This window comes from Xenopus tropicalis, chromosome 1 (assembly GCF_000004195.4).
Source record: "Xenopus tropicalis strain Nigerian chromosome 1, UCB_Xtro_10.0, whole genome shotgun sequence".
Lineage (NCBI taxonomy): Eukaryota > Metazoa > Chordata > Amphibia > Anura > Pipidae > Xenopus > Xenopus tropicalis.
The window spans coordinates 88,360,037-88,385,266 of NC_030677.2; the positions used below are offsets into that span (position 1 = coordinate 88,360,037).

At 40.6% G+C, this 25,230-nt stretch overlaps 1 protein-coding gene across 8 annotated transcripts in view; it reads left to right on the forward strand.

The window, feature by feature from the left end:
• The window catches only part of septin11 (septin 11), a 114,726-nt gene that overhangs the window by 41,050 nt on the left and 48,446 nt on the right, over positions 1-25,230 (forward strand). For all 8 annotated transcript variants that reach the window (XM_031897481.1, XM_031897476.1, XM_031897475.1 and 5 more), the window contains 3 exon segments: positions 4,521-4,641; positions 10,305-10,500; positions 12,002-12,188. In XM_031897481.1, coding sequence (XP_031753341.1) covers positions 4,551-4,641; positions 10,305-10,500; positions 12,002-12,188 — 474 coding nt within the window. In that variant the 5' untranslated portion in view covers positions 4,521-4,550.

Consider the following 25,230-nt stretch of genomic DNA (forward strand, 5'->3'; position numbering starts at 1 on the left):
AGTTTGGTGAACACACGGTTGGAGCGTAACCTCTGAAACAGCTCAGAAATAAGAGGAAGCTGGTATCTATTCTTCATGGTAATTTTATTTAAGTCTCTGTAATCAATGCTCCAGGTAGTAAGTCGATCGGACAATCGTAGGCACGGTGGGGAGGCAGTTTATCAACCCCCTTTTCAATGAAAACCTCAGAGAACTCCTGATAAGGCTCAGGGACGAGAACATAACGAGAATGTGATGAAAGTACATGCAAATTATTAGAGCCCACTGTGTGAGAAAAACATGTCTGAGGCAAAAGTCACTTGGTTAGACCACCAATTAATTGCAGGGTGTGTTTGCCACCATGGAAACCCTAGGATTATTGGATACAAAGGAGATAATGCCACATCAAGTTTGTCCATGAACTGCCCCAGCAATGAGAAAGGTAGGAACAAAAGTCTTACTGGAAGGTCTGATGGGACACATGCGTAAAAGATTCCCAGAAGCTCAGTACATGCATAGGTTCAGTTGCCAACTGCGAAGTCTTTCCTCTTGAGTGAGGGGAGAATAGATTAGACCAAGTTGCATAGGCTCGAGATCCTCCAAGGTAACTGCAGCTGTAGGTATTGGAGCGGCCTTGAAAGGAGATGGAGCTCTCTCGACCAACCATCTGGGTTGAAAAGCGCCGGCCTTTTCCGAGCGCCTCTCCTTTAGTCTTCGGTCAATCTGGATATGACGAGCTCGATCAAGGATTCGAAACTTTTAGGTACCCCTACTCGGGCTAACTCGTCCTTCAATGCCTCGGACAAGCCAATATGGAACTGATGTTTCAGGGCAGCCTGATTCCACTAGGTATCAGAGGCAAAGCTTCGGAACTCGGTGACATATTCTTCCACTGAGCGTCTCCCTTGAGATAACCCTCTGAGTGCTGCTTCTGCCGTGGACTCCCTCTTGGGATCATCATAGAGAAGCGCCATGGCTTGAAAAAAGGCAATAGAGTCATTAAATAGAGGGCTCTGTTGTTCAAGGAGACGATGGGCCCAAGTCTGTGGTTCTCTGGACAGAAAAGAAATAGTGGGGACCTTGGGTGGCTCAGTAGTATTAAAATGCAAGTTAAGTGTAAACTCCAGTTTACAACTGTTCATAAAAGCCTTTGCGATCCCCAGAAAAGCGTTCCGGTGGAGAAAGCTTAACCTTATGGATGGTAGCAGGCACAGGAGCGGGAACAGGAGGATGATCAGCTGAAGTGGGCGGTTTCCCCAATAACATCTGTAACTGGGTCTGAACCTGATGGTAACCACTCTGCAGTTCCTGTACCGCCTGGGTCGGGGCAGCCAGTTGCTGGGTAGGGAGGGTCATGGGTGAAACTTCCTCACACCATCCATGGGCGAAGTGATGCTGTCAAGAAGTTTCATTTTTATCTTATTTCTTATTTTAATTTAATTTATTTTTATTGTTTAAGCATCCTTTTCTTGTTGTTTTTTTTTTCTGCCCGGAACATCTAAACTTAGGGGCACATATGGCATACTTCTGCGCTGCCATCTTAACTGCCCCAACATACCCACAGTAGGACAAGCCTCAGCGCTTTCATGGGGGCCAACTGCGACCACTCACCATCACAGTGAACACAATACCCCCCATTCACATCACATTCCACCAGCCCGCCATTTATTTTTTCAAATGCAGCACCATGAAGAAACATGCCATTTATTTTTTTCAAATGCAGCACCATGAAGAAACACGCCATTTATTTTTCAAAAGCAGCACCATTTTCTCAGCGCCTAGACTTACGCACCATCTGGAAGTTCCAGTTACAAGCAGTCACACACTTTCTATACACACTTAGGGGCTGATTTACTAAGACACGAATTCGAATCCGAATTGGAAAAATTCCGATTGGAAAATGAACATTTTGCGACTTTTTCGTATTTTTTGCGATTTTTTTCGGCGCCTTTACGACTTTTCGGAAATTATCGCGACTTTTTCATTACCAATACGATTTGCGCGAAAAACGCGAGTTTTTCGTAGCCATTACGACTTGCGCGAAAAAACGCGAGTTTTTCGTAGCCATTCCGAAAGTTGCGCAAAATCTGGCGATTTTTCGTAGCGTTAAAACTTGCGCGAAAAGTCGCGCCTTTTTCGTAGCGTTAAAACTTAAAAGGCGCGACGTTTCGCACAAGTTTTAACTCTACGAAAAAATTGCGACTTTTCGCGCAAGTTTTAACACTACGAAAAAATCGCCAGATTTTGCGCAACTTTTGTAATGGCTACAAAAAACTCGCGTTTTTTCGCAAAAATCGTATTGGTAACGAAAAAGTCGCTATAAGTTCCGAAAAAATCGCAAAATACCGATCATTACGAAAAAAACGCAATCGGACGCATTCGGCCCGTTCGTGGGTTAGTAAATGTGCCCCTTAGACTGCACGGGGACTCCGGACTACGGTTGGGCAAAGCACGGAAGGTCCGGGAGACTGCTTCTTACAGTGCGAGAGGCCTCATAAAGGGCACTACACCCCTCCCACACCTAACAGGTACCACTGGCACAGCGCACCCCCCCCCCCCCTTTTTACACTCTCTCTCTGCTCTCTGCCTACCTATCTTACTAGGCAGCCTAACATGGCCTCTGAGGTGGGTAGCTCCCTCAAGCCAGACATAGGTCCCACAAAGGCTCACAGATCTGGCTCAAGGTACGGGCAAGTGCCAAGATAAACAAAAATCACACACTAGACCCAAAAGTACAGAAACAGAACTCACACTACCAGAGGTATATACCTCTGAGGAAGAGAACCCACTATTCAGCGGGGGCAGACCCGGCTACCCACTCTGCTGAGCTATCCCACAAATCTCAGTCAGAGGCGGTCAATGTCTTGTCAGACATGTTCCAAACCCTAGGCATACAGGAAGAAGTGAAGGAACAAAAGACACTAGACATACTTTTTGGCTCATCCCACCAACACCAAAAACATTTTCCTGTACATGAGACAGTAGAAGTGCTCATTAACAAAAGAATGGAAAACACCTGGCTGCCAATTATCTAAAGACAAAAGACTACACACGCTGTACCCTTTCGAACAAAAGCATAAGGAGTCATGGGATAGTATCCCAAAGGTGGACGCTCCAGTAGCTTGACTAGCCAAATGCACCATCCCAATAGAGAACGGAAAGTCCTTCAGGGACCCCATGGACAAGAAGACCGAAACCTTGCTCAAAAATAGCAGCCAAGGAAGTAGGCACATTTTCTCAGATGATCCAAAAACCTCCTTTAGTGTAGTGACTGAAGTGCCTGTGCTTTTCGCTGAGTAGCAGGGATGCCCAAAACACCCTGTGTTTCATTATCTTTTAAAAGGATCAGTGCTAGCGGCATGCATTATTAATGCTGGAAATTATTCTTTGGGTTCATGTTGATAAAAACCAATAAGGTTGCTTGTTTTGCTTGCTGTGGAACAATTCAGTGCTGTCATTAAAGGACTGGGTCACTGATCCTGAACCCCAAAAAATCTATTGCTTTGTTAGACTATCATTTTTGTCTTTATATGCCCCTTTCCTGTTTATATTCCAGTCTTTAATTCTAGGGTAAATTGAACCCTAGCAATCACATACCTGCTATAATACCAAACTGGGAGCTGCTAAACAAAAAGTTTAAATAAGTCAAAAACCAAAAAAATGAAGACCAAATGTAAATTGTCTCAGAATATCTCCATCTACACCAAATTAAAAGATAATCTAAACGTGAACTACCCATTAAAGTGAAATACTTGAAGCATTTTTAAGCTTGAAACTTAAATAATGAAGTTGCTGGTATTATTTCTAATTTACAGAAAAGAAGGCTGTGTAATCAATTTTGGCAAACACCTGGTATTTTCCACCATAATCACGGATATCTATACAAAGAGCTCATTTGGTGCCTTTAGCATTAAAATATAACTTTTAATTCATATAATTAAAAAGAGAATCAATATCTCATTAAAAACGGGACCCTCAAGAAAAAAGATAAATCAATGATATATATATTTGTAAAAATATATATCCCTGGTTTTATTTCTGTCTCAGCATTCAGTAAAGGGAGTTTGTGAATCTAAGGTGATGCTTTAGATGACTTGGCTTTGATCCATTTGGACTTTAGTGCTTAGAAGTTTGCCAAAACGTTTATTGAATCCTTTGTTGGAAACGGCAAACATTTTTACCTCTGAAAACAATAACTTTTCCCAGAAGCCTGTTTTGGAACAAACGTGGCTGTGTTAGTAGATTCAATATTTTCTTTTTTTTCTCATTTACACTGTGAGGGTATGATATTTCTAATACTGAATGTATTTAAACAATAATACTACTATTAATAATAATTATTTATTTATGTATTTATTTTTGGTTTTAGTCCTTTATAAGTTATTTGTATCTTTCAGTATTCATGGTGAGGGTCAAACTAAATGTTGTATTTTTGAGATATATATATAATTTTTTTTTCTTTCTTTATTCTTTAGGTTGTTCTATAAAACCTATTTTGCTCAACTCCATTGTAATACCCATTGAAATATTTTTTGTTTCAGTTACCCAGTGATGACATTCGAACACTCTCTATGTCTGGTCATGTAGGTTTTGACAGTCTTCCTGACCAGCTGGTCAACAAGTCCACATCTCAGGGCTTCTGCTTCAATATACTCTGCGTTGGTAAGTAAATACAGTGTACCTCTGAGTAACATCAGCTCAAAATTAAAGAGCCTCTAAACCTTAGTTTTATATTTACTGTGTGTGCTTGCTTACCTTCATAGGAAGCATAAATCACACTCTTTATACTAGGGACAGCTTTCTGGGCTTTCTTTTTTTTCCTGAATAGAGCAATGCCATGAGTCAGTGATAACATGTGTTTCTCCTGTATTAAATTAAATTTTTCTGAAAAATCTGAGTAGCAATTTAATTGTGGTATTGTAGCTAATGGCAGTTAAGCACACAGTCTGATTACCTTTATGTTGTGTCCTATCTGTCAAACCTTTTACCAATGCTTTTGTCTGCAAAAGGGCGAAGACACATGGGGCGATTAGTCACCGCAACGTTTAATTAAGTCAGTTGCGTCGACTAATCGGGAATGCCATTTGATCTCTTATAATCAACACTCTAGACAGAAGGCCATTATGTAATTCAAGGGTCAGTTTACCTATTAATAAAATGTTAGTATGATGCAGAAGGCTATATTCCTAGACAATCTGCATTTTTTGTGTTTTTTTTTTTTTGTTTTTTTTAAAGGAGAAGGAAAGGCTAATAAAGAGTTAATCTCAAGCTGCAGGCATACCTTCAGTTGTCTCAATAGTTCCCTTAAGTCTCCCCATATTTCACCTGTTCAGAAGATCTGAATCCAAACAGGAAGAAAAAACGCTGAGCTGTGTAAAGAAAGTTCCCATAATGCCTCACTCCTGCACAGATATGCAGACCAAGTGAACATGCTCAGTTAGTTAGCTTCCTGCTGATTGGCTCAGATCCACATTCCTAAGGGGGGGGAGTGAGTTCTTAGCTTAGGCGGAGGGTGACTTTTTTGTTTGGCGAGGCTAAAGATGGGCCATATATAGACTGACCTAAAGATAATGTGAGACTTAGTGGATTCGCTGCTGGTGTAAAAAATTAACCTCCCAACTACCTCTAGCCATTCCCACTGTACAAAATTGTGGGTGGGGATGCTTTTTTTTTTTTTTTTTTTACCCTAAAATACTTAGGATGTAAAAGTATTCATACGTGCACTTCTGTGAGGGGATCTGCAAACATTTGTGTTTGTGATTAGTTAGCTTAAAGGGGTAGTTCACCTTTAAATTTACTTTTAATATAATGTAGACAGATATTCTGAGACAATTTACAATTGGTCCTCTGTTATATTTAATGGTTTTTCAGTTATGTAGCTTTTTGTTCAGCAGCTCTCCATTTGGTAATTTAGCCACTATCTGGTTGCTAGGGTAACTTAAAAGTGAACCACCCCTTTAGATGTGTTTACGTTAGTTTTATAGCAAGAAAGGCAGTGGGTACTGACACCCCAGGCACATTATATACAGTGAGAAGCAGTCTGTATTTACAAAACCAGCACATTATATGCAGTGTGAAGCAGTGGGTACTGATGGCAGATATTCAGGCCCTGGCACTATAACACTGGCACGGATACACCGCATAAGCCCCACTGGTTGCAAGCAACCTGATTCCTGTTAAGGCCCTAAGAACAAACACTCCATTGAATAGCAACCATATTTGCATATAACTTAAAAACCATTAAAATTTAGTATTATGAAAAAACAGTACAATTCTATTTTCTTTTGATATACAAACAATGAGATTCTGGGTAGAGGGCCCATGTAAGGACTCCAATACAATAAAATGTGTAGCCTCCATTCAAAAGTAAACTACTAGAAAATATTTTTTACATTTTCAACACTCCCAAAGGCCCCTTACTGTGCCTAGTTCCCAGTTCTTCACCAATGTTATGTCTGCTCCTCTGGGAATGCAATATGTACAGTGGTGTGAAAAACTATTTGCCCCCTTCCTGATTTCTTATTCTTTTGCATGTTTGTCACACTTAAATGTTTCTGCTCATCAAAAACCGTTAACTATTAGTCAAAGATAACATAATTGAACACAAAATGCAGTTTTTAAATGAAGGTTTACGTTATTAAGGGAGAAAAAAAACTCCAAATCTACATGGCCCTGTGTGAAAAAGTGATTGCCCCCCTTGTTAAAAAATAACTTAACTGTGGTTTATCAATTTCAATTTTCAATTTCAATATCAATTTCTGTAGTCACCCCCAGGCCTGATTACTGCCACACCTGTTTCAATCAAGAAATCACTTAAATAGGAGCTACCTGACACAGAGAAGTAGACCAAAAGCACCTCAAAAGCTAGACATCATGCCAAGATCCAAAGAAATTCAGGAACAAATGAGAACAAAAGTAATTGAGATCTATCAGTCTGGTAAAGGTTATAAAGCCATTTCTAAAGCTTTGGGACTCCAGCGAACCACAGTGAGAGCCATTATCCACAAATGGCAAAAACATGGAACAGTGGTGAACCTTCCCAGGAGTGGCCGGCCGACCAAAATTACCCCAAGAGCACAGAGACAACTCATCCGAGAGGCCACAAAAGACCCCAGGACATCTAAAGAACTGCAGGCCTCACTTGCCTCAATTAAGGTCAGTGTTCACGACTCCACCATAAGAAAGAGACTGGGCAAAAACGGCCTGCATGGCAGATTTCCAAGGCGCAAACCACTTTTAAGCAAAAAGAACATTATGACTCGTCTCAATTTTGCTAAAAAACATCTCAATGATTGCCAAGACTTTTGGGAAAATATCTTGTGGACCGACGAGACAAAAGTTGAACTTTTTGGAAGGTGCGTGTCCCGTTACATCTGGCGTAAAAGTAACACAGCATTTCAGAAAAAGAACATCATACCAACAGTAAAATATGGTGGTGGTAGTGTGATGGTCTGGGGTTGTTTTGCTGCTTCAGGACCTGGAAGGCTTGCTGTGATAGGTGGAACCATGAATTCTACTGTCTACCAAAAAATCCTGAAGGAGAATGTCCGGCCATCTGTTCGTCAACTCAAGCTGAAGCGATCTTGGGTGCTGCAGCAGGACAATGACCCAAAACACAGCAGCAAATCCACCTCTGAATGGCTAAAGAAAAACAAAATGAAGACTTTGGAGTGGCCTAGTCAAAGTCCTGACCTGAATCCTATTGAGATGTTGTGGCATGACCTTAAAAAGGCGGTTCATGCTAGAAAACCCTCAAATAAAGCTGAATTACAACAATTCTGCAAAGATGAGTGGGCCAAAATTCCTCCAGAGCGCTGTAAAAGACTCGTTGCAAGTTATCGCAAACGCTTGATTGCAGTTATTGCTGCTAAGGGTGGCCCAACCAGTTATTAGGTTCAGGGGGCAATTACTTTTTCACACAGGGCCATGTAGGTTTGGATTTTTTTTCCCCCTAAATAATAAAAACCCTCATTTAAAAACTGCATTTTGTGTTTACTTGTGTTATCTTTGACTAATAGTTAAATGTGTTTGATGATCAGAAACATTTTGTGTGACAAACATGCAAAAGAATAAGAAATCAGGAAGGGGGCAAATAGTTTTTCACACCACTGTAGGTCATTTTCACTCTGCCTAAGCTTTATGCAAAGGCAACGCATGAATCTGAATAGTAATGCTTTGTTTCTCTTTGAGACCAGTTTCTTTTTTTTTGTTCTGCTCAGTGCTGCACTCTAATCATAATTCTTCCATCTGGATGCTTAAACTGAAGAATGCTTTAAACTGAGATCACAACACAAGTACACACCGGTCAGTTATATTTAGTGCAGGTATAGGATCTCTTCTCCAGAATGCTCGGGACCTGGTGTTTTCTGGATACGGGATCTTAAATTTATATAAATAAACGTTACTGAAACCCAATAGGATTAATTATATCTTAGTTAGGATCAAGTACAAGGTATTATTTACAGTGAAAAATGAAAATAATTTTTAAAAATCTAAATTATTTGATTAAAATGGAGTATATGGGAGTTGACCATTATGTAATTCAGAGCTTTCTGGACAACCAGTTTCCTGATAGTGGATCCTATACCTGTATGATTTATGATATTTAGTAATTTGCCACCTTTACTATAGAAAAAAGAAAATCTTTAAAAAAAAGTCTTTAACTTCTAGTCTTGTTCTTAACTTCTAAGTCTTCTTATTATAGTTCTTAGATAAGTATACCTTTGCCTCCTCAAAATGCCTGCATTCCCAAACTGTAGTGTGCAACAGTAGACAGACTGTGGTGGCTACAACATGCACACATTTTTGTTTTTTTGTCTTCTTTTACACTTAAATGCATACTCATAAGGCTTGATTGCCCACAAATTGAGTTAGCCGACCGCAATAGATCCCTGCTAAGCAGTGTTTAGGCCTTTCCACCGGCGACTCCTATTGTTGACAGTGGAAAGGCATTTCAGAGCAGTTAGTCGCCCATGGTAGCAGAGGTCACAGGCAACTTTCTCACTCTGTGGGTCATCAGCCTATGGGTGAAGAAACCTGGAGCTACTAGTAGCAGCTACTTGCTGTGGCTACTAAAAAAGACAATGCTAATTATTTACTGATCATTTTCTGTATGTGTGTTTTAGCAAGGGCAATTCTCACTATTGTCTATGCCAGGGTATTTTCTGGAGTTTAGTAGCCTTGAAAAAGTAGCTGCTACAAGTAACCCAGTGTGTCTTTACCCTAAGGGTGAAGACACGCAAAGCTACTGGTAGCAGCTACTTTTCATGAATACAAAAATAGACAATGCTGATCATTTACTGATAACTGTCTCCGTGTGTTTTAGTAGAGGCAAATCTCAGTATTGTCTATGGCAGGATATTTCCTGGTGGTTAATAGCCGTGACAAGTAGCTCCATGTGTCTTTGCCCTAAAAAGTACAATATTGATGACTGACTCAGAACAGGGCATATTTTATTTGTTCTAAGAAATAATCTTTTCAGGTTTGGTGGTACTTAGTACTTCCTAGGTGTGGGATTTTGTTACCCAACTATCCCTGGATTTGAGGCTTTTTTTCCCCTTATGTTTATATGACGTAAGGCACATATATCCCTGTCTTCCTTTGTATAAAGTGCAGGGACAAATTTAAGAAGCTTTGTCTGTCTCCTTTCTTCTCCATGTCATATATGTATCCACAGGTTATGAGTATACAGCAGTAACTATAGTTACAGTAATTATAGCATAGCAGTATACTGGGGAATTCCCTACCAGTCATTTGAACTGAAGAAGCCACTCGAATGAGTGGTGAAACATTTTCAAGAAAAACTCAGAAAAGTCCAGTTGTTTTAGACTTAATTCTTCTAGATACTGTAATATCATGACCTGGATGAATGAGAATCTTCATAGACATAGCAGTATAGTTTTTCATATTACCCTTTAACATTTCCATTACCCAGTCAAACAATCTAGTCTAGTGATCTTCTTTAGATGTTATAACCAAAAATCATCAAGTTTAATGAAATGTTGGTATGTGGTGAAATAAGGTTCCCTATGCAGAATAACATTTGTAAGTAGAATTTATTGAACTTTTAAATGTTTATTTTTGCATATTTCTTTTGTCAAATAAGTTACATTATCCATCTTGCAATTCATGTTAACAGGAAGTGAATACTACAAAACAGCTGTCTCCCTGTTATGGTACTTGCATAAAATGAAAGATTGTTCTGAGCTTATCCTAAAGATCATTGCTCATTAACACATGTTTATACTGGATTTTTAGGTGCTTGCACCGAATGAGACAGAACAGTTTAGGACATCCATATTACCCTGTTTTCTCTCTCTGTGTAGGTGAGACAGGAATTGGAAAATCAACACTAATGGATACTATTTTTAACACAAAGTTTGAGAATGAGCCAGTTTCTCACAGTGAACCAGCAGTTCAGTTAAAAGCAAGAAGTTACGAACTTCAAGAGAGCAATGTTCGCCTGAAGCTAACCATTGTGGATACCGTAGGATTTGGGGACCAGATAAATAAAGAAGAAAGGTACTTATCTAGTTTAACAAGGGAAAATTGTTCACAATACCATAAATAATTTGTGGAACAAGACCACTGCCAAGTACATGTGGTATGGTGTTCATCAATACTATAAACAATGTTGAAAATAAAAATAATGTGGATGTTCAACAGAATATTAAGCTTTTCATCCTAGTTTTTCCTTGCAGTATCATACTATACAGTACAGTAATTTGCTCACTTGTGTCTAAGTCAGGCCCTGCTACTACTATAATTTTCCCCCTTCGTGATTACTTATTATAAGCAATGGAAGAATGATCTCTTTACACTATGGGGCAAATTCACTAAATGTCGATAACGCTTATCGCATGCTTTTTGCGTTAAAAAGCATGCCATAATTAAGTACCGATTCATCAAAGTAATTTAGCATGCGCAAAAAACGCATAATCGCTAAGCGTTATTTTTAACACATTACATTAATTAGCGAATAGAAATAGTACTAACGCATGATTCACAAAAGCATATGACGCGTTGGATTCTGCCGAATCCGAATTCTAATTAGCATATGCTAATTACCTGTTGGCTTTTATAGCAGTTTTGTCTTTTTAAATCACAGTAGGCTCTTTAACTGACATCACTATAGCATCATCATGCGTCATTATTACTTCATTTTAGATTCTCTTCCCCCCCAGCTGTTTCCTAGTGTTGGCACAGTAGAATTATGCATAACAATAAAAATCTCAACATCCACTGTGCTGTCTCAGGAGGCATGTGCCTGCTGAAATGCAGATCCTATTAGAACATCTGGACATGAAAAGGAGAATGTTTCACAGCTGTTCAGTACAACTAAGTATTTTTTCTTTTTAGAGAATTAGAGTTATGTTTGAAATTGCTGCTAATTGCAAATTGGTGGATTTTAGTTAAAAAAAAAAAAAAAAAAATATATATATATATATATATATATATTTTTTACTATTTTTTATTATCATAGTGCATAAAGCACAATGTGATAAGTGGACTTTTCATCAAAGTCATAAATTGCATTCACTAATATGCAAAAGGGAGTTTCCTTAAAGGAGAAGGAAAGGCTAAGTCACTGGTGGGTGCCAAAATGTTAGGCACCCCCAAGGAACTTAAATTGTTTATCTTTAACCCCGGGCTGGTGCTGCTGTGAGAAGAACTCTCTTGCATGCACCAGCCCGGGGTTCCTGCAAGAGAGTTCTGTCTTCCCGTTTGCGCATGCGCAGTAAAGTGAAAAGCTGAACTTTAACAAAAAGTGGGCTTTTTTACTCTACTGCGCATGTGCAGACCCTGAGATTCAGAAGGAAGAAGAAACACTTGCTGCAGCTACACTGGGCTGGTGCGGTTTTCTCCTAACAGGAGCACCAGCCCAGGGTAAATGGTAAGGGATTGCAATCACTGGGGGGGGGTGCCTAACATTTGGCACCAACCAGTATTTTTTGCCTTTCCTGCTCCTTAAGTTAAAAGCCTTGAGCTTTCTTGCAGAAATTTTACAGAAATGTGATTATAGTTACAGACCCATTGTGGAGTACATCGATGCACAGTTTGAAGCTTACCTGCAAGAAGAGCTCAAGATCAAGAGATCCTTGTATAATTATCATGATACCAGGATACATGCCTGTCTTTACTTCATCGCTCCGACTGGACATTCCTTGAAGTCACTTGATTTGGTCACCATGAAAAAGTTAGACAGTAAGGTATTTGTCCATACAGATCCGTTGCTACCTTTTTTATTACTGTCATTGCATTCAACTAGCATTTTGGGTAGTGAGTGTTTCCTGCCCATTTTTTACTGCAGTTACCCTCAAGCAAAGGCAGGGAGTAATTCAAGTGTGTGTGGTGTTTTTCTGCGGAGTGATATATCCACCCTTCATTTTGTCATTCTTTATAGTTTGCACGGATACAGGACAGCCTTGGAATTATACCTGCTGAGTCGCGCTGAAATAATGTGCACATCTTTAGACTCTCTCTTTACTTGTGACATTCCCTGGTCTATACACATGCATGTATAATTAGGGGATTTGTCTTTTATTTCACAGGTAGCACTTAGTTTGATCACACACAAACTTATTTGTTAAGCTTTATCAGCCAATGTCTCCTCCAGTGAATCATACGCTTTCCTCCACCTGCTTTTTTTTATTTTAAACGTTGATGGTGGAAAGCCTATGATCTGCACTATGTGCCCATGGCCTAAGAACTTGTTGCTTAACATCTTGTTTGATGTTGCTGTCTTGCAGTTGGTGCTCATTTTTGCGACCCTGGCTGTCTGGGCACAGTAAATATTCAGTCCACCACTCTTGCAGACTACAAGGCTACTTGGTAGAAACAGCAGACAGTCAAACCCCCGTAAAAATGGGGATCTTGATTACTTTTCAGTGGGGTTTATTAAACTCATAGATGCCTTTTCACAAAAGGATATTATTCCATTTAAAAAAAAAAAGTGTGTGTATCTATGTATATAGATATATATAATACAAAATGCCAGGAAGCTGCACACCATAAGAAAAAGATGATACTTGGGTGCCAGTGCATAAGACATAAAGGCATGAGGTGACCACACACACAGGATTTTCACAAAGCAGTCGCAAGATCAAAAAGATTAATGAGAGGTTTTTATTTTAACCAACGTTTCAGTTTCAAACTGGAACTTTAGTCAGGGATACCACATCACAGTGAAAGACAAACAGTTATAAGCGCAAAAGGGTGCCAATGTTGTTGCTAGGCAACCCAAACAAAGGAAAAGAAAGTGGCTAAAATATACAGAAAACAAAAATAATCCAAATATAGAAAATATAAATGCCATTTAGCTTATAGGTGGCATTGTGTGCATCATATAAAAATAAAGTGATTAGAGTATAACCGGCACATATTTGCACTGACCCCCCAGAGTGGCACCTTCCCTGTTTCCATAACTCCGTATCGAAGCACATACAGGAGAAGAGAAGGCTGCGCTATACCCTATGAACCGTTCCTGTAAATCGGACAGAGTTGTTCACCACACGGCCCGTGCTCACATGCCTCATGTCCTTCCCGCCATTGCCAGGCAACCAGGCAGCGGTGAGCGGGCGCGTAAGCCCAAGTGTCAAGGCAATACAGGAACTGTCAATTTGGTCTTCCCCACTGTGTACCATGCGCCCATTCATAGCTGTGCAGCAGTCAACTGTGCCAGAGAGGGCACAAGGCTGGCCCCTTGCTGCTGTCCTTCAGGGTCGATATTATAAAGTACACCAGGGCTGGGTGCCCCCGCTTCGGGTCAGCAATGCCCATTACACTCTCTCACATGGCCATGGCCATACACAGCGTGGGGGGAAAAACCTTCTGTCCCCCATAGTGAAACATGTGGAACGGATAGGTGTCCGTGCCCCACGCGGGGTCCTAACTACAGAAAGCCAGTAAAGCGCCAGGTACGCCTGCTACCTATACAGAGAGCTGGTTATACGGGTTAAAGCCACAAGGGGTCATATGTGCATCTCAATCGTTGTCCATAAGCCCAGTAAGGGAATTGCAACAATGTAACTAGGGAGTCTGTATATAGTAACAGGAATAGGTCTGCAATATTATAAACATGGAAAGTTGCTACAGAAGTGTAACTGAGGGCCAGGCTGGAAAAAGGTTATTAATATGCAATAAAGATGTTATTTCACATGAAACAATGCGTAATTATTAAGAAAGGCTGTTATGGCCAGAGGATTACATCCTAGAATAACATAGATACAATTGATACAAAAACATCCACCAACGTTCAATATTGAAAGTACATTCTATATTTATATTGAAGTAGTCCACAGTTAACCCATATGACCTATATAAAACATCCAAGGGGTAGGGTTTCATTTAGCCCCCGTGGGGCTGCACAGTCTAGCTTATAAATCCATCGGGACTCCCTTCGTAATAGAGCCAGGTCCCTATCACCCCCTCTAGAGAGAGGGGGTTGGTGGTCGATGGCCATACATTTGAATGTTGGTAAGGGGTGGTACATATTTAGGAAATGTCTAGCGACAGGTTGTTTGGATTCCCCCTCCTTCAATGCCTTGCTGATGGCAGAACGGTGGTTCCTGATATGTTCACGTAGGGTAGTAACAGTCTTCCCAACATAATATAGCCCACAGGGGCAAGTGATGATATACACCACATACAGTGGCTTGCAAATGTATTCGGCCCCCTTGAACTTTTCCACATTTTGTCACATTACAGCCACAAACATGAATCAATTTTATTGGAATTCCACGTGAAAGACCAGTACAAAGTGGTGTACATGTGAGAAGTGGAATGAAAATCATACATGATTCCAAACATCCAACTGCAAAGTGGGGTGTGCGTAATTATTCAGCCCCCTGAGTCAATACTTTGTAGAACCACCATTTGCTGCAATTACAGCTGCCAGTCTTTTAGGGTATGTCTCTACCAGCTTTGTACATCTAGAGACTGAAATCCTTGCCCATTCTTCTTTGCAAAACAGCTCCAGCTCAGTCAGATTAGATGGACAGCGTTTGTGAACAGCAGTTTTCAGATCTTGCCACAGATTCTCCATTGGATTTAGATCTGGACTTTGACTGGGCCATTCTAACACATGGATATGTTTTGTTTTAAACCATTCCATTGTTGTCCTGGCTTTATGTTTAGGGTCGTTGTCCTGCTGGAAGGTGAACCTCCGCCCCAGTCTCAAGTCTTTTGCAGACTCCAAGAGGTTTTCTTCTAAGATTGCCCTGTATTTGGCTCCATCCATCTTCTCATCAACTCTGACCAGCTTCCCTGTCCCTGCTGAAGAGAAGCACCCCCAGAGCATGATGCTGCCACCACCATATTTGACAGTGGGGATGGTGTGTTCAGAGTGATGTGCAGTGTTAGTTTTCCGCCACACATAGCGTTTTGCATTTTGGCCAGAAAGTTCCATTTTGGTCTCATCTGACCAGAGCATCTTCTTCCACATGTTTGCTGTGTCCCCCACATGGCTTGTGGCAAACTGCAAATGGGACTTCTTATGGTTTTCTGTTAACAATGGCTTTCTTCTTGCCACTCTTCCATAAAGGCCAACTTTGTGCAGTGCACGACTAATACAACCCGGATTCCAAAAAAGTTGGGACACTAAACAAGTTGTGAATAAAAACTGAACGCAATGATGTGGAGGTGCCAACTTCTAATATTTTATTCAGAATAGAACATAAATCACGGAACAAAAGTTTAAACTGAGAAAATGTACCATTTTAAGGGAAAAATATGTTGATTCAGAATTTCATGGTGTCAACAAATCCCAAAAAAGTTGGGACAAGGCCATTTTCACCACTGTGTGGCATCTCCCCTTCTTCTTACAACACTCAACGGACGTCTGGGGTCCGAGGAGACCAGTTTCTCAAGTTTAGGAATAGGAATGCTCTCCCATTCTTGTCTAATACAGGCCTCTAACTGTTCAATCGTCTTGGGCCTTCTTTGTCGCACCTTCCTCTTTATGATGCGCCAAATGTTCTCTATAGGTGAAAGATCTGGACTGCAGACTGGCCATTTCAGTACCCGGATCCTTCTACGCAGCCATGATGTTGTGATTGATGCAGAATGTGGTCTGGCATTATCTTGTTGAAAAATGCAGGGTCTTCCCTGAAAGAGATGACATCTGGATGGGAGCATATGTTGATCTAGAACCTGAATATATTTTTCTGCATTGATGCTGCCTTTCCAGACATGCAAGCTGCCAATGCCACACGCACTCATGCAACCCCATACCATCAGAGATGCAGGCTTCTGAACTGAGCGTTGATAACAACTTGGGTTGTCCTTGTCCTCTTTGGTCCAGGTGACATGGCGTCCCAGATTTCCAAAAAGAACTTCGAATCGTGACTCGTCTGACCACAGAACAGTCTTCCATTTTGCCACACTCCATTTTAAATGATCCTTGGCCCAGTGAAAACGCCTGAGCTTGTGGCTCTTGCTTAGAAATGGCTTCTTCTTTGCACTGTAGAGTTTCAGCTGGCAACGGCGGATGGCACGGTGGATTGTGTTCACTGACAATGGTTTCTGGAAGTATTCCTGACCCCATTCTGTGATTTCCTTTACAGTAGCATTCCTGTTTGTGGTGCAGTGTCGTTTAAGGGCCCGGAGATCACGGGCATCCAGTATGGTTTTACGGCCTTGACCCTTACGCACAGAGATTGTTCCAGATTCTCTGAATCTTCGGATGATGTTATGCACAGTTGATGATGATAGATGCAAAATCTTTGCAATTTTTCGCTGGGTAACACCTTTCTGATATTGCTCCACTATCTTTCTGCGCAACATTGTGGGAATTGGTGATCCTCTACCCATCTTGGCTTCTGAGAGACACTACCACTCTGAGAAGCTCTTTTTATACCCAATCATGTTGCCAATTGACCTAATTAGTGTTATTTGGTCTTCCAGCTCTTCGTTATGCTCAATTAACTTTTTCCAGCCTCTTATTGCTACTTGTCCCAACTTTTTTGGGATTTGTTGACACCATGAAATTCTGAATCAACATATTTTTCCCTTAAAATGGTACATTTTCTCAGTTTAAACTTTTGTTCCGTGATTTATGTTCTATTCTGAATAAAATATTAGAAGTTGGCACCTCCACATCATTGCGTTCAGTTTTTATTCACAATTTGTTTAGTGTCCCAACTTTTTTGGAATCCGGTTTGTAGTTGTCCTATGGTCAGATTCCCCCACCTGAGCTTTGGATCTCTCCAGAGTCATGGGCCTCTTGGCTGCATTTCTGATCAGCGCTCTCCTTGTTCGGCCTGTGACTTTAGGTGGACGGCCTTGTCTTGGTAGGTTTACAGTTGTGCCATACTCCTTCCATTTCTGAATGATCGCTTGAACAGTGCTCCGTGGGATGTTTTAAGGCTTTGGAAATCTTTTTGTACCCTGCTTTAAATTTCTCAATAACTTTATCCCTGACCTGTCTGGTGTGTTCTTTGGAATTCATGGTGTTGTTGCTCCCAATATTCTCTTAGACAACCTCTGAGGCCGTCACAGAGCAGCTGTATTTGTACTGATTACTGTAGATTACACACAGGTGCACTCTATTTAGTCATTAGCACTCATCAGGCAATGTCTATGGGCAACTGACTGCATTCAGACCAAAGGGGGCTGAATAATTATGGACACCCCACTTTGCAGTTATTTATTTGTAAAAAATGTTTGGAATCATGTATGATTTTCATTCCACTTCTCATGTGTACACCACTTTGTACTGGTCTTTCACGTGGAATTCCAATAAAATTGATTCATGTTTGTGGCTGTAATGTGACAAAATGTGGAAAAGTTCAAGGGGGCCGAATACTTTTGCAAGCCACTGTATATTGACAGGCAACCTAGCCTGTGATGAATCTTAAGTCTTTTGCCAGTGTGGGGGTGAGGGAAATCAGGACCTGTAAGAAGGCACCTACATGTCACACAATCCGGGCACTTGTAGCACCCGAGTTTTCTGATGTTAGATAACCAGTCCTGTTGTTTGCTGTTGCAGTCTTTGAAGTCAGTCCTAAACTACTAATAAATTCCTCAAACTACTCCCCTTCCTATAGCCCATCAGAGGTTTATGGGCCTGGAAGAGGGCAATGTCTCGTCCTGGTTTATTATCAGCCAATTCTTGTTGATGCTCTCTGCCAATGCCTTGGAGGTAGGAGAAAAAGTAGTCATAAAGATAATTTGTGTCAATGGTTTGTTCTGCGTATGTTCTTTGTTGAGTAGAGTTGCTTGGGTGAGAGCCCTCTGGAGTTGAGCCTGCAGTATATGCTCCTTGTATCCACGTTCTAGAAATCTGTAGAACATTTCTTGTAGTTGTAGCTTAGCAGTATCGATTGAGCTGTTGTTTCTGATCACTCTGAGGAATTGAGAGTACTGGATCCCTCTGATTGTTGCAGGTGGATGAATACTGGAAGCATGTAGAATAGAATTACGATCCGCTGACTTACAGAATAGTCTGGTACCCAGTTTGTAGCCATCTCTGCAGATATTGAGGTCTAAGAAGTTGATATTTTCTTTGTGATGGTTTAATGTTAGTTTAACTCTTTTACTGCCAACGACGTATGGGATACGTCGTGGCAGTAAAAGGGCTTAAATGCATGTGCCGCCGCTGCAGAGAGCTTCTATCGATGACAGCCCCCCTGGGCAACGTGCATACACTTATACACTTATTTACACTCATATACACACTTACACACTATCACACAACTTTTACACATGTACACACATGTATACACAAACACTTTGGGGGTTTTTTTGTTTTGTTTTTTTTTTTCATTTTACCACTTTGTTTTTAGTTTCTTTTACCTAAAAACTGTTTATTTTGACAGCGTGACTATAGGATCAGATATTCTGACCACTAATTACACTGTCATGTGACTTATTTTGTTGTTTCACTGATTTGCACAATTTTTGTGGTTTTATCGCATTTTATCCCTGTATAAGTGTTCCTAATCTGTTTTTAGCGTAGCTTTGCCAGGTGTAACTTTGGTGTACAAAAATAACTTTGCCTATTTTGAATTCATCAGAATGTGTACTTTCCACAAATATATGGTTTTCTGGGGGTCTGTGTGTAGTTAAGGGGCGTTACTGCACATAATACGCTGTCAGGGGGCTCTGTGTGCAAAAGCTGAGTTGGCAGGCGAGAAATCCATATGCGCTATTTTCATTTTGGGGTCAGAACATCAAACTGTTCAGTAGACCTTAGGTGTTCCTATTTGGGGTGACTTGCCTTTGTATGCAAGAAATTGTGTGAGATAAATGCGGCAAATTGCAACATTTTTAGGCGATTTTCTGAAATGTCATAAAAACCAATAACTTTAGGAAAGCTTTGCAGATTGGTACTTTGGTGTAGAAAGGACTCTTTACCCTTGTTGGATTTGTCAGAATGTGTACTTTCCAAAAATATATGGTTTTGTGGGGGTCTCTGTATAGTTAGGGGAAGTTTCGGCACATAATACACTGACAGGGGGCTCTGTGTGCAAAAGCTGAGTTGGCAGGCGAGAAATCCATATGCGCTATTTTCATTTTGGGGTCAGTACATACGGCAGACTTTGGTATATCTATGCATATTGGGCATCAAACTGTTCAGTAGACCATAGGTGTTCCTATTTGGGGTGATTTGCCTTTATCTGATCTTTATCAAGAAATTGTGAGAGATAAATGCGGCAAATTGCAACATTTTTATGCGATTTTCTAAATGTCATATAAATCTGCAAACTTAGGAAAGCTTTACAGCTTGGTACTTTGGAGCAAATGTTTACCCATTATAGATTATGGGGGATGTGTACTTTCCACAAATATATGGCTTTCTGGGGTGAGTGTACTTTTTTGTAGCATTATCCCACATAAAGGATGTAAATGTATTGATTTTGCAGGAGCTGACATGATACATCATATGGGGGTATGTTCTCATTGGGGCCCCTACATGCCACATACTTAGGTAAACCTATACATATTGGGCATCAAACTGTTCAGTGGACCCCTGGCGTTCAAATTTAGGGTGTTTTATCTTGGTACCTAACACTATGTAGGAGATAAGATGCTTTGAGGGGATTTTTGGAAATGTCATCAAAATTGCTAACTTTAGAAAAGCTGTGTGGCTTGGTACTTTGGAGTAGAAAGACATGGGTACCCATTTTAGATTCGGGGGAATGTGTGGGTCCTTTAAGTTCCTGGGGACCCACATTTCGGAGAACTTATCCTGGTCCATTAACACCTCTAGCCTGGTCAAGAAGGCTCAACAGCGCCTATTCTTCTTGAGAACACTTAAGAAGAACCAGTTGTCCCCAACTATTCTGGTGAACTTCTATCGTTGTACAATAGAAAGCATCCTAACCAACTATGTCACAGTCTGGTACGGAAGTTGCTCTGTTGCTGATCGCAAGGCACTGCAGCGGGTGATAAAAACTGCCCAGCGTATTATAGGGATGCCACTTCCAACCATTGAGGACATTCAAAAGAAACACTGTGTGTGTCAAGCGCGCAGTATTCTTAAGGATCACTCCCATCCTGCCCATAGATTGTTTTCTCTTTTGCCCTCTGGCGTTCCAGATGTCTCAGGTCAAGAACTGGCAGACTAAGGAATAGCTTCTTTTCTAGAGTTATCTCCTTATTGAACTCCTCATTGACACTTGCCTCTATAATATACTCTCTTATTACACTATTTACACTTTATATTACTTAATATGGACTGCACTATGATGTATATACCTGTTTGTAAATACAAATACTCATGCATAATACATTTGTAAACTTCTATAGGTTTACCTGTAGGTTCCTGTACATTATGTTTACATCTACCTGTACATGTCTACATGTAAATTCCTGTCTACAAAAACAGTAACATGTACTTTATGCTTATATTTATTAGCAACTTGTATATATTGTTTTTAACAGAATACACTGTAAACTTAGAATCATAGCTACTTGTCTCATACCTTTATCCTGCACTTTCTGCTAATTGCACTTCTGGTTAGACCTAAAACTGCATTCCGTTGCCCTGTACTTGTACATGTGTAATGACAATAAAGTTGAATCTAATCTAATCTAAATGTGTTGATTTTGCTGGAGCTGAAATAACAGAAATGATTGATCATAGGGGGGTATGTTCACATTGGGGCCCCTACATGCCACATACTTGGGTAAACCTATACATAATGGGCATCAAACTGTTCAGTGGACCCCTGGCGTTCAAATTTAGGGTGTTTTATCTTGGTACCTAATGCTATGTGGGAGATAAGATGCTGCAAACTGGAAGCTTTGAGGGGATTTTTGGAAATGTCATCAAAATTGCTAACTTTAGAAAAGCTGTGCGGCTTTGTACTTTGGAGTAGAAAGACATGGGGACCCATTTTAGATTTGGGGGAATGTGTACTTTCCAAAAATATATGACTTTCTGGGGTGAGCGTACTTTTTACTAGCTTTATCTCACATATAATGATGTAAATGTGTTGATTTTGCAGGAGCTGAAATGACAGAAATGATAGATCATATGGGGGTATGTTCACATTGGGGCCCCTACATGCCACATACTTAGCTAAACCTATACATATTGGGCATCAAACTGTTCAGTGGACCCCTGGCGTTCATATTTAGGGTGTTTTATTTGGTTACTTTATGACCTGTAGGAGATAATATACTATAGACTGGAAGCTTTGAAGCAATTTTTTTAAAAAAAAACACAAATTTTGATAAAAACCAATAACTTTAGGAAAGCATTGCGACTTGATAGTTTGAAGTAGACAGACAGTTGTGCCTATTCTGTATTCCCCAGAATCTGTTCTTTCCAAAAATGTACAATTTTCTGGGATAAACCTTTTGTTAGTGGAAATTTTGTCCTTGAAATCTAAAGTATGCAGCTTTCTGGAGCAGTGCTTTGGAAATTTTGGTAGTGTACTGCTGGGAGTTTTTGACCTATACAAGTGACAAATCTCCATAAAACGATATATATTTGGTATTGGCACGTTCAGGAGACATGGGACTTTCCAAATCAGTTGTTTATTCATGCATAAAATAATTTTTGTTTCTAGTATGTGTGTTTATATTATGGAAAATTTGATTTTTTTTGTATTTTTAGACATTTAGAAGCCTATATCTTGTTACAGAATTACACAAAAATTCTACCATATTTTGAAAGCTTAGGTTGTTCTGAAAAAAACGATATATTGTTTTCCTGGGTAAACTAAAAGTCCCCCCGAGGAAAGGCCCCTAAAGTGAAACAGTGCAAAATGTTCAAAAACTGTCTGGCAATACAAGTTCCGCTTTGACCAAAACAGCTGGCAGTAAAAGGGTTAATAGGGCAGTCGAGATTGTTCAGATACTGATGAAAAGAAAGAAGGGCTTCCTCTCCCTCTGTCCAGATGAAAAACAGGTCATCGATATAGCGAAAATATATCAAAATAGATTTGTGCAGTAGCGGTAGTAGGTGGGCATTCTCAAATTTGGCCATATATAGATTTGCATAGGATGGTGCCAGGGCACTACCCATTGCGGTATCGGCCAGTTGTAGGTAGAATTTATTTCAATGGAAAAAGTTCCTAGAAAGTGTAAGTTCCAGGAGATGTGTCAAAAACTCAGTTGGGATGTTAGTAGCTTTGTTCGTGGATAGTGCCCTCTTAGCTGATCCTATGCCTTGATCATGTGGGATCACTGTGTAAAGGCTTGTCACGTCCATTGTCACCAAGATACAATACAGTCAATAAAAGTAGATACTGGCTGAAACAAAGAATCAACTGCAGAGATGATTGGTCTACCAGGAAGTGTAGATAAGGATTTGTGGACCTTAGGCAAAGTATAAATAATGGGTGTGCGGTGATATTCTGTAGTGAGGAAATCATGTGCCACTGGTGATCCAGCCCGCATTTAAGGCTAAGGACAAATACTTGTCCAGTTCAGTCTTAAATTTCACAGTAGGGTCCCCAAGGTAGCTCCCTATATGTCTTAGTGTCAGACAGTTGTTTTAAAATTTCCCCTCTGTAGTATGAGTAGTCTAATAGAACTATAGATCCACCCTTGTCAGTTGGTCTGATAACTAGATACCTGTCGTCCTGAAGTGTGCGTATGGCTAAACATTCAGCAGGGGATAAATTGGGGTGTGCTACACAAGTCTTGCCTGTCTGTTTTGCGTCTAATGTTAGGACTTTGCCAAATGTACGTACCGCAGGAGGTATGTTAGGGGGTTCATAGTTACTTTTTCCCCTAAGGCGGGGTTGCTCTTGTTCTGGGGAGTTTCTAAAATGTTCCCTGAGTTTCAGCTTCTTTTGAAATCTGTGAATGTCCACCAGGGTATCAAATGTATCTGGTGGAGAGCAGGGGACAAAAGACAGCCCCTTGCATAATAAAGAAATTTCCCCCTCTGACAATGTGTGTTTACTGAGATTAAAGATTATGGTTTCCTCGCTCTTGGGGGTTTGCCTCTTATGTTTTCTCCCCCCTCGCCTGGTATATTTCTTTCTTTGTCCTTTTTGGAGCGGGTTGTGACCCCTAAAAAAGGTTTATTTGCTGTGGTGGTGGCAGATGACATTTAATGTGGATAAATGTAAGGTCATGCACCTGGGATGTAAAAATATGCAAGCCCCGTATACCCTTAATGGGACTGCACTAGGCAAATCCATAATGGAGAAGGACCTTGGAGTCCTTGTAGATAATAAATTTGGCTGTAGCAAGCAATGCCAAGCAGCAGCTGCAAGTGCAAACAAGGTTTTGAGCTGTATTAAAAGGGGTATAGATTCACGGGAGGAGGGGGTTATTCTTCCCCTTTACAGAGCGCTGGTAAGGCCCCATCTAGAATATGCTGTTCAGTTTTGGTCTCCAGTGCTCAAACGGGACATTATTGCGTTAGAGAGGGTCCAGAGAAGGGCAACTAAGCTGGTAAAGGGTATGGAAAGTCTCAGTTATGAAGAAAGACTGGCCAAGTTGGGTCTGTTTACACTGGAGAAGAGGCGCTTAAGAGGTGACATGATAACTATGTATAAATATATAAGGGGATCATATAATAACCTTTCTAATGTTTTATTTACCAGTAGCTCCTTCCAACGGACAGGAGGGTACCCACTCCGTTTAGAAGAAGGGAGGTTCCATTTAAATATTCGGAAAGGATTTTTTACTGTGAGAGCTGTGAAGTTGTGGAATTCCCTCCCCGAATCAGTTGTACTGGCTGATACATTATATAACTTCAAGAAGGGGCTGGATGGATTCTTAGCAAGTGAGGGAATACAGGGGTAGGGGAGATAGCTCTCAGTACAAGTGAGGGAATACAGGGGTAGGGGGGATACCTGGAAGTTGATCCAGGGACTGGTCCGATTGCCATCTTGGAGTCAGGAAGGAATTTTTTCCCCTCGGCGGCAAATTAGAGAGGCTTTAGATGGGGTTTTTTGCCTTCCTCTGGATCAACTAGTAGTTAGGCAGGTTAGATATATGGTTGAACGTGATGGACGTATGTCTTTTTTCAACCCAACTTACTATGTTGCTGTCAGAGTCTGTCGATTGGTCTGAACTATCTACAGGCAGAGATTTTGGGAGTTTCTTCTTCCTAAGTGGTCTGAAGCTGCGAGTGTTTGATCTAATTCCCAATAACCACCCATACACACGTTTGTTTTTATAGTCATCTGTCACTTTCTTGAGTTTGTTCTGCTTAAAGTTAGTCAAGTCCTGTCGATACTTGTCCACATTCAGTTGTAATTTGTTTAACCAGTCTGTGGTATTGTCAGCTTTAAGTGACTCTAGGAATCGATATTTGGCCGAATTTGAGAATGCCCCCTACTACCGCTACTGCACAAATCTATTTTGATATATTTTCGCTATATCGATGACCTGTCAGAGTAATCCCGTACTCTCAATTCCTCAGAGTGATCAGAAACAACAGCTCAATCGATACTGCTAAGCTACAACTACAAGAAATGTTCTACAGATTTCTAGAACGTGGATACAAGGAGCATATACTGCAGGCTCAACTCCAGAGGGCTCTCATCCACACCCGAGCAACTCTACTCAACAAAGAACATACTCAGAACAAACCATTGACACCACTTATCTTTATGACTACTTATTCTCCTACCTTCAAGGCATTGGCTGGGACGAGACATTGCCCTCTTCCAGGCCCATAAACCTCTGATAGGAAGGGGAGTAGTTTGAGGAACTTATTAGTTAGGACTGATTTCAAAGACTGCAACAGCAAACAACAGGACTGGTTATCTAACATCAGAAAACTCGGGTGCTACAAGTGCCCGGATTGTGTGACATGTAGGTGCCTTCTTACAGGTCCTG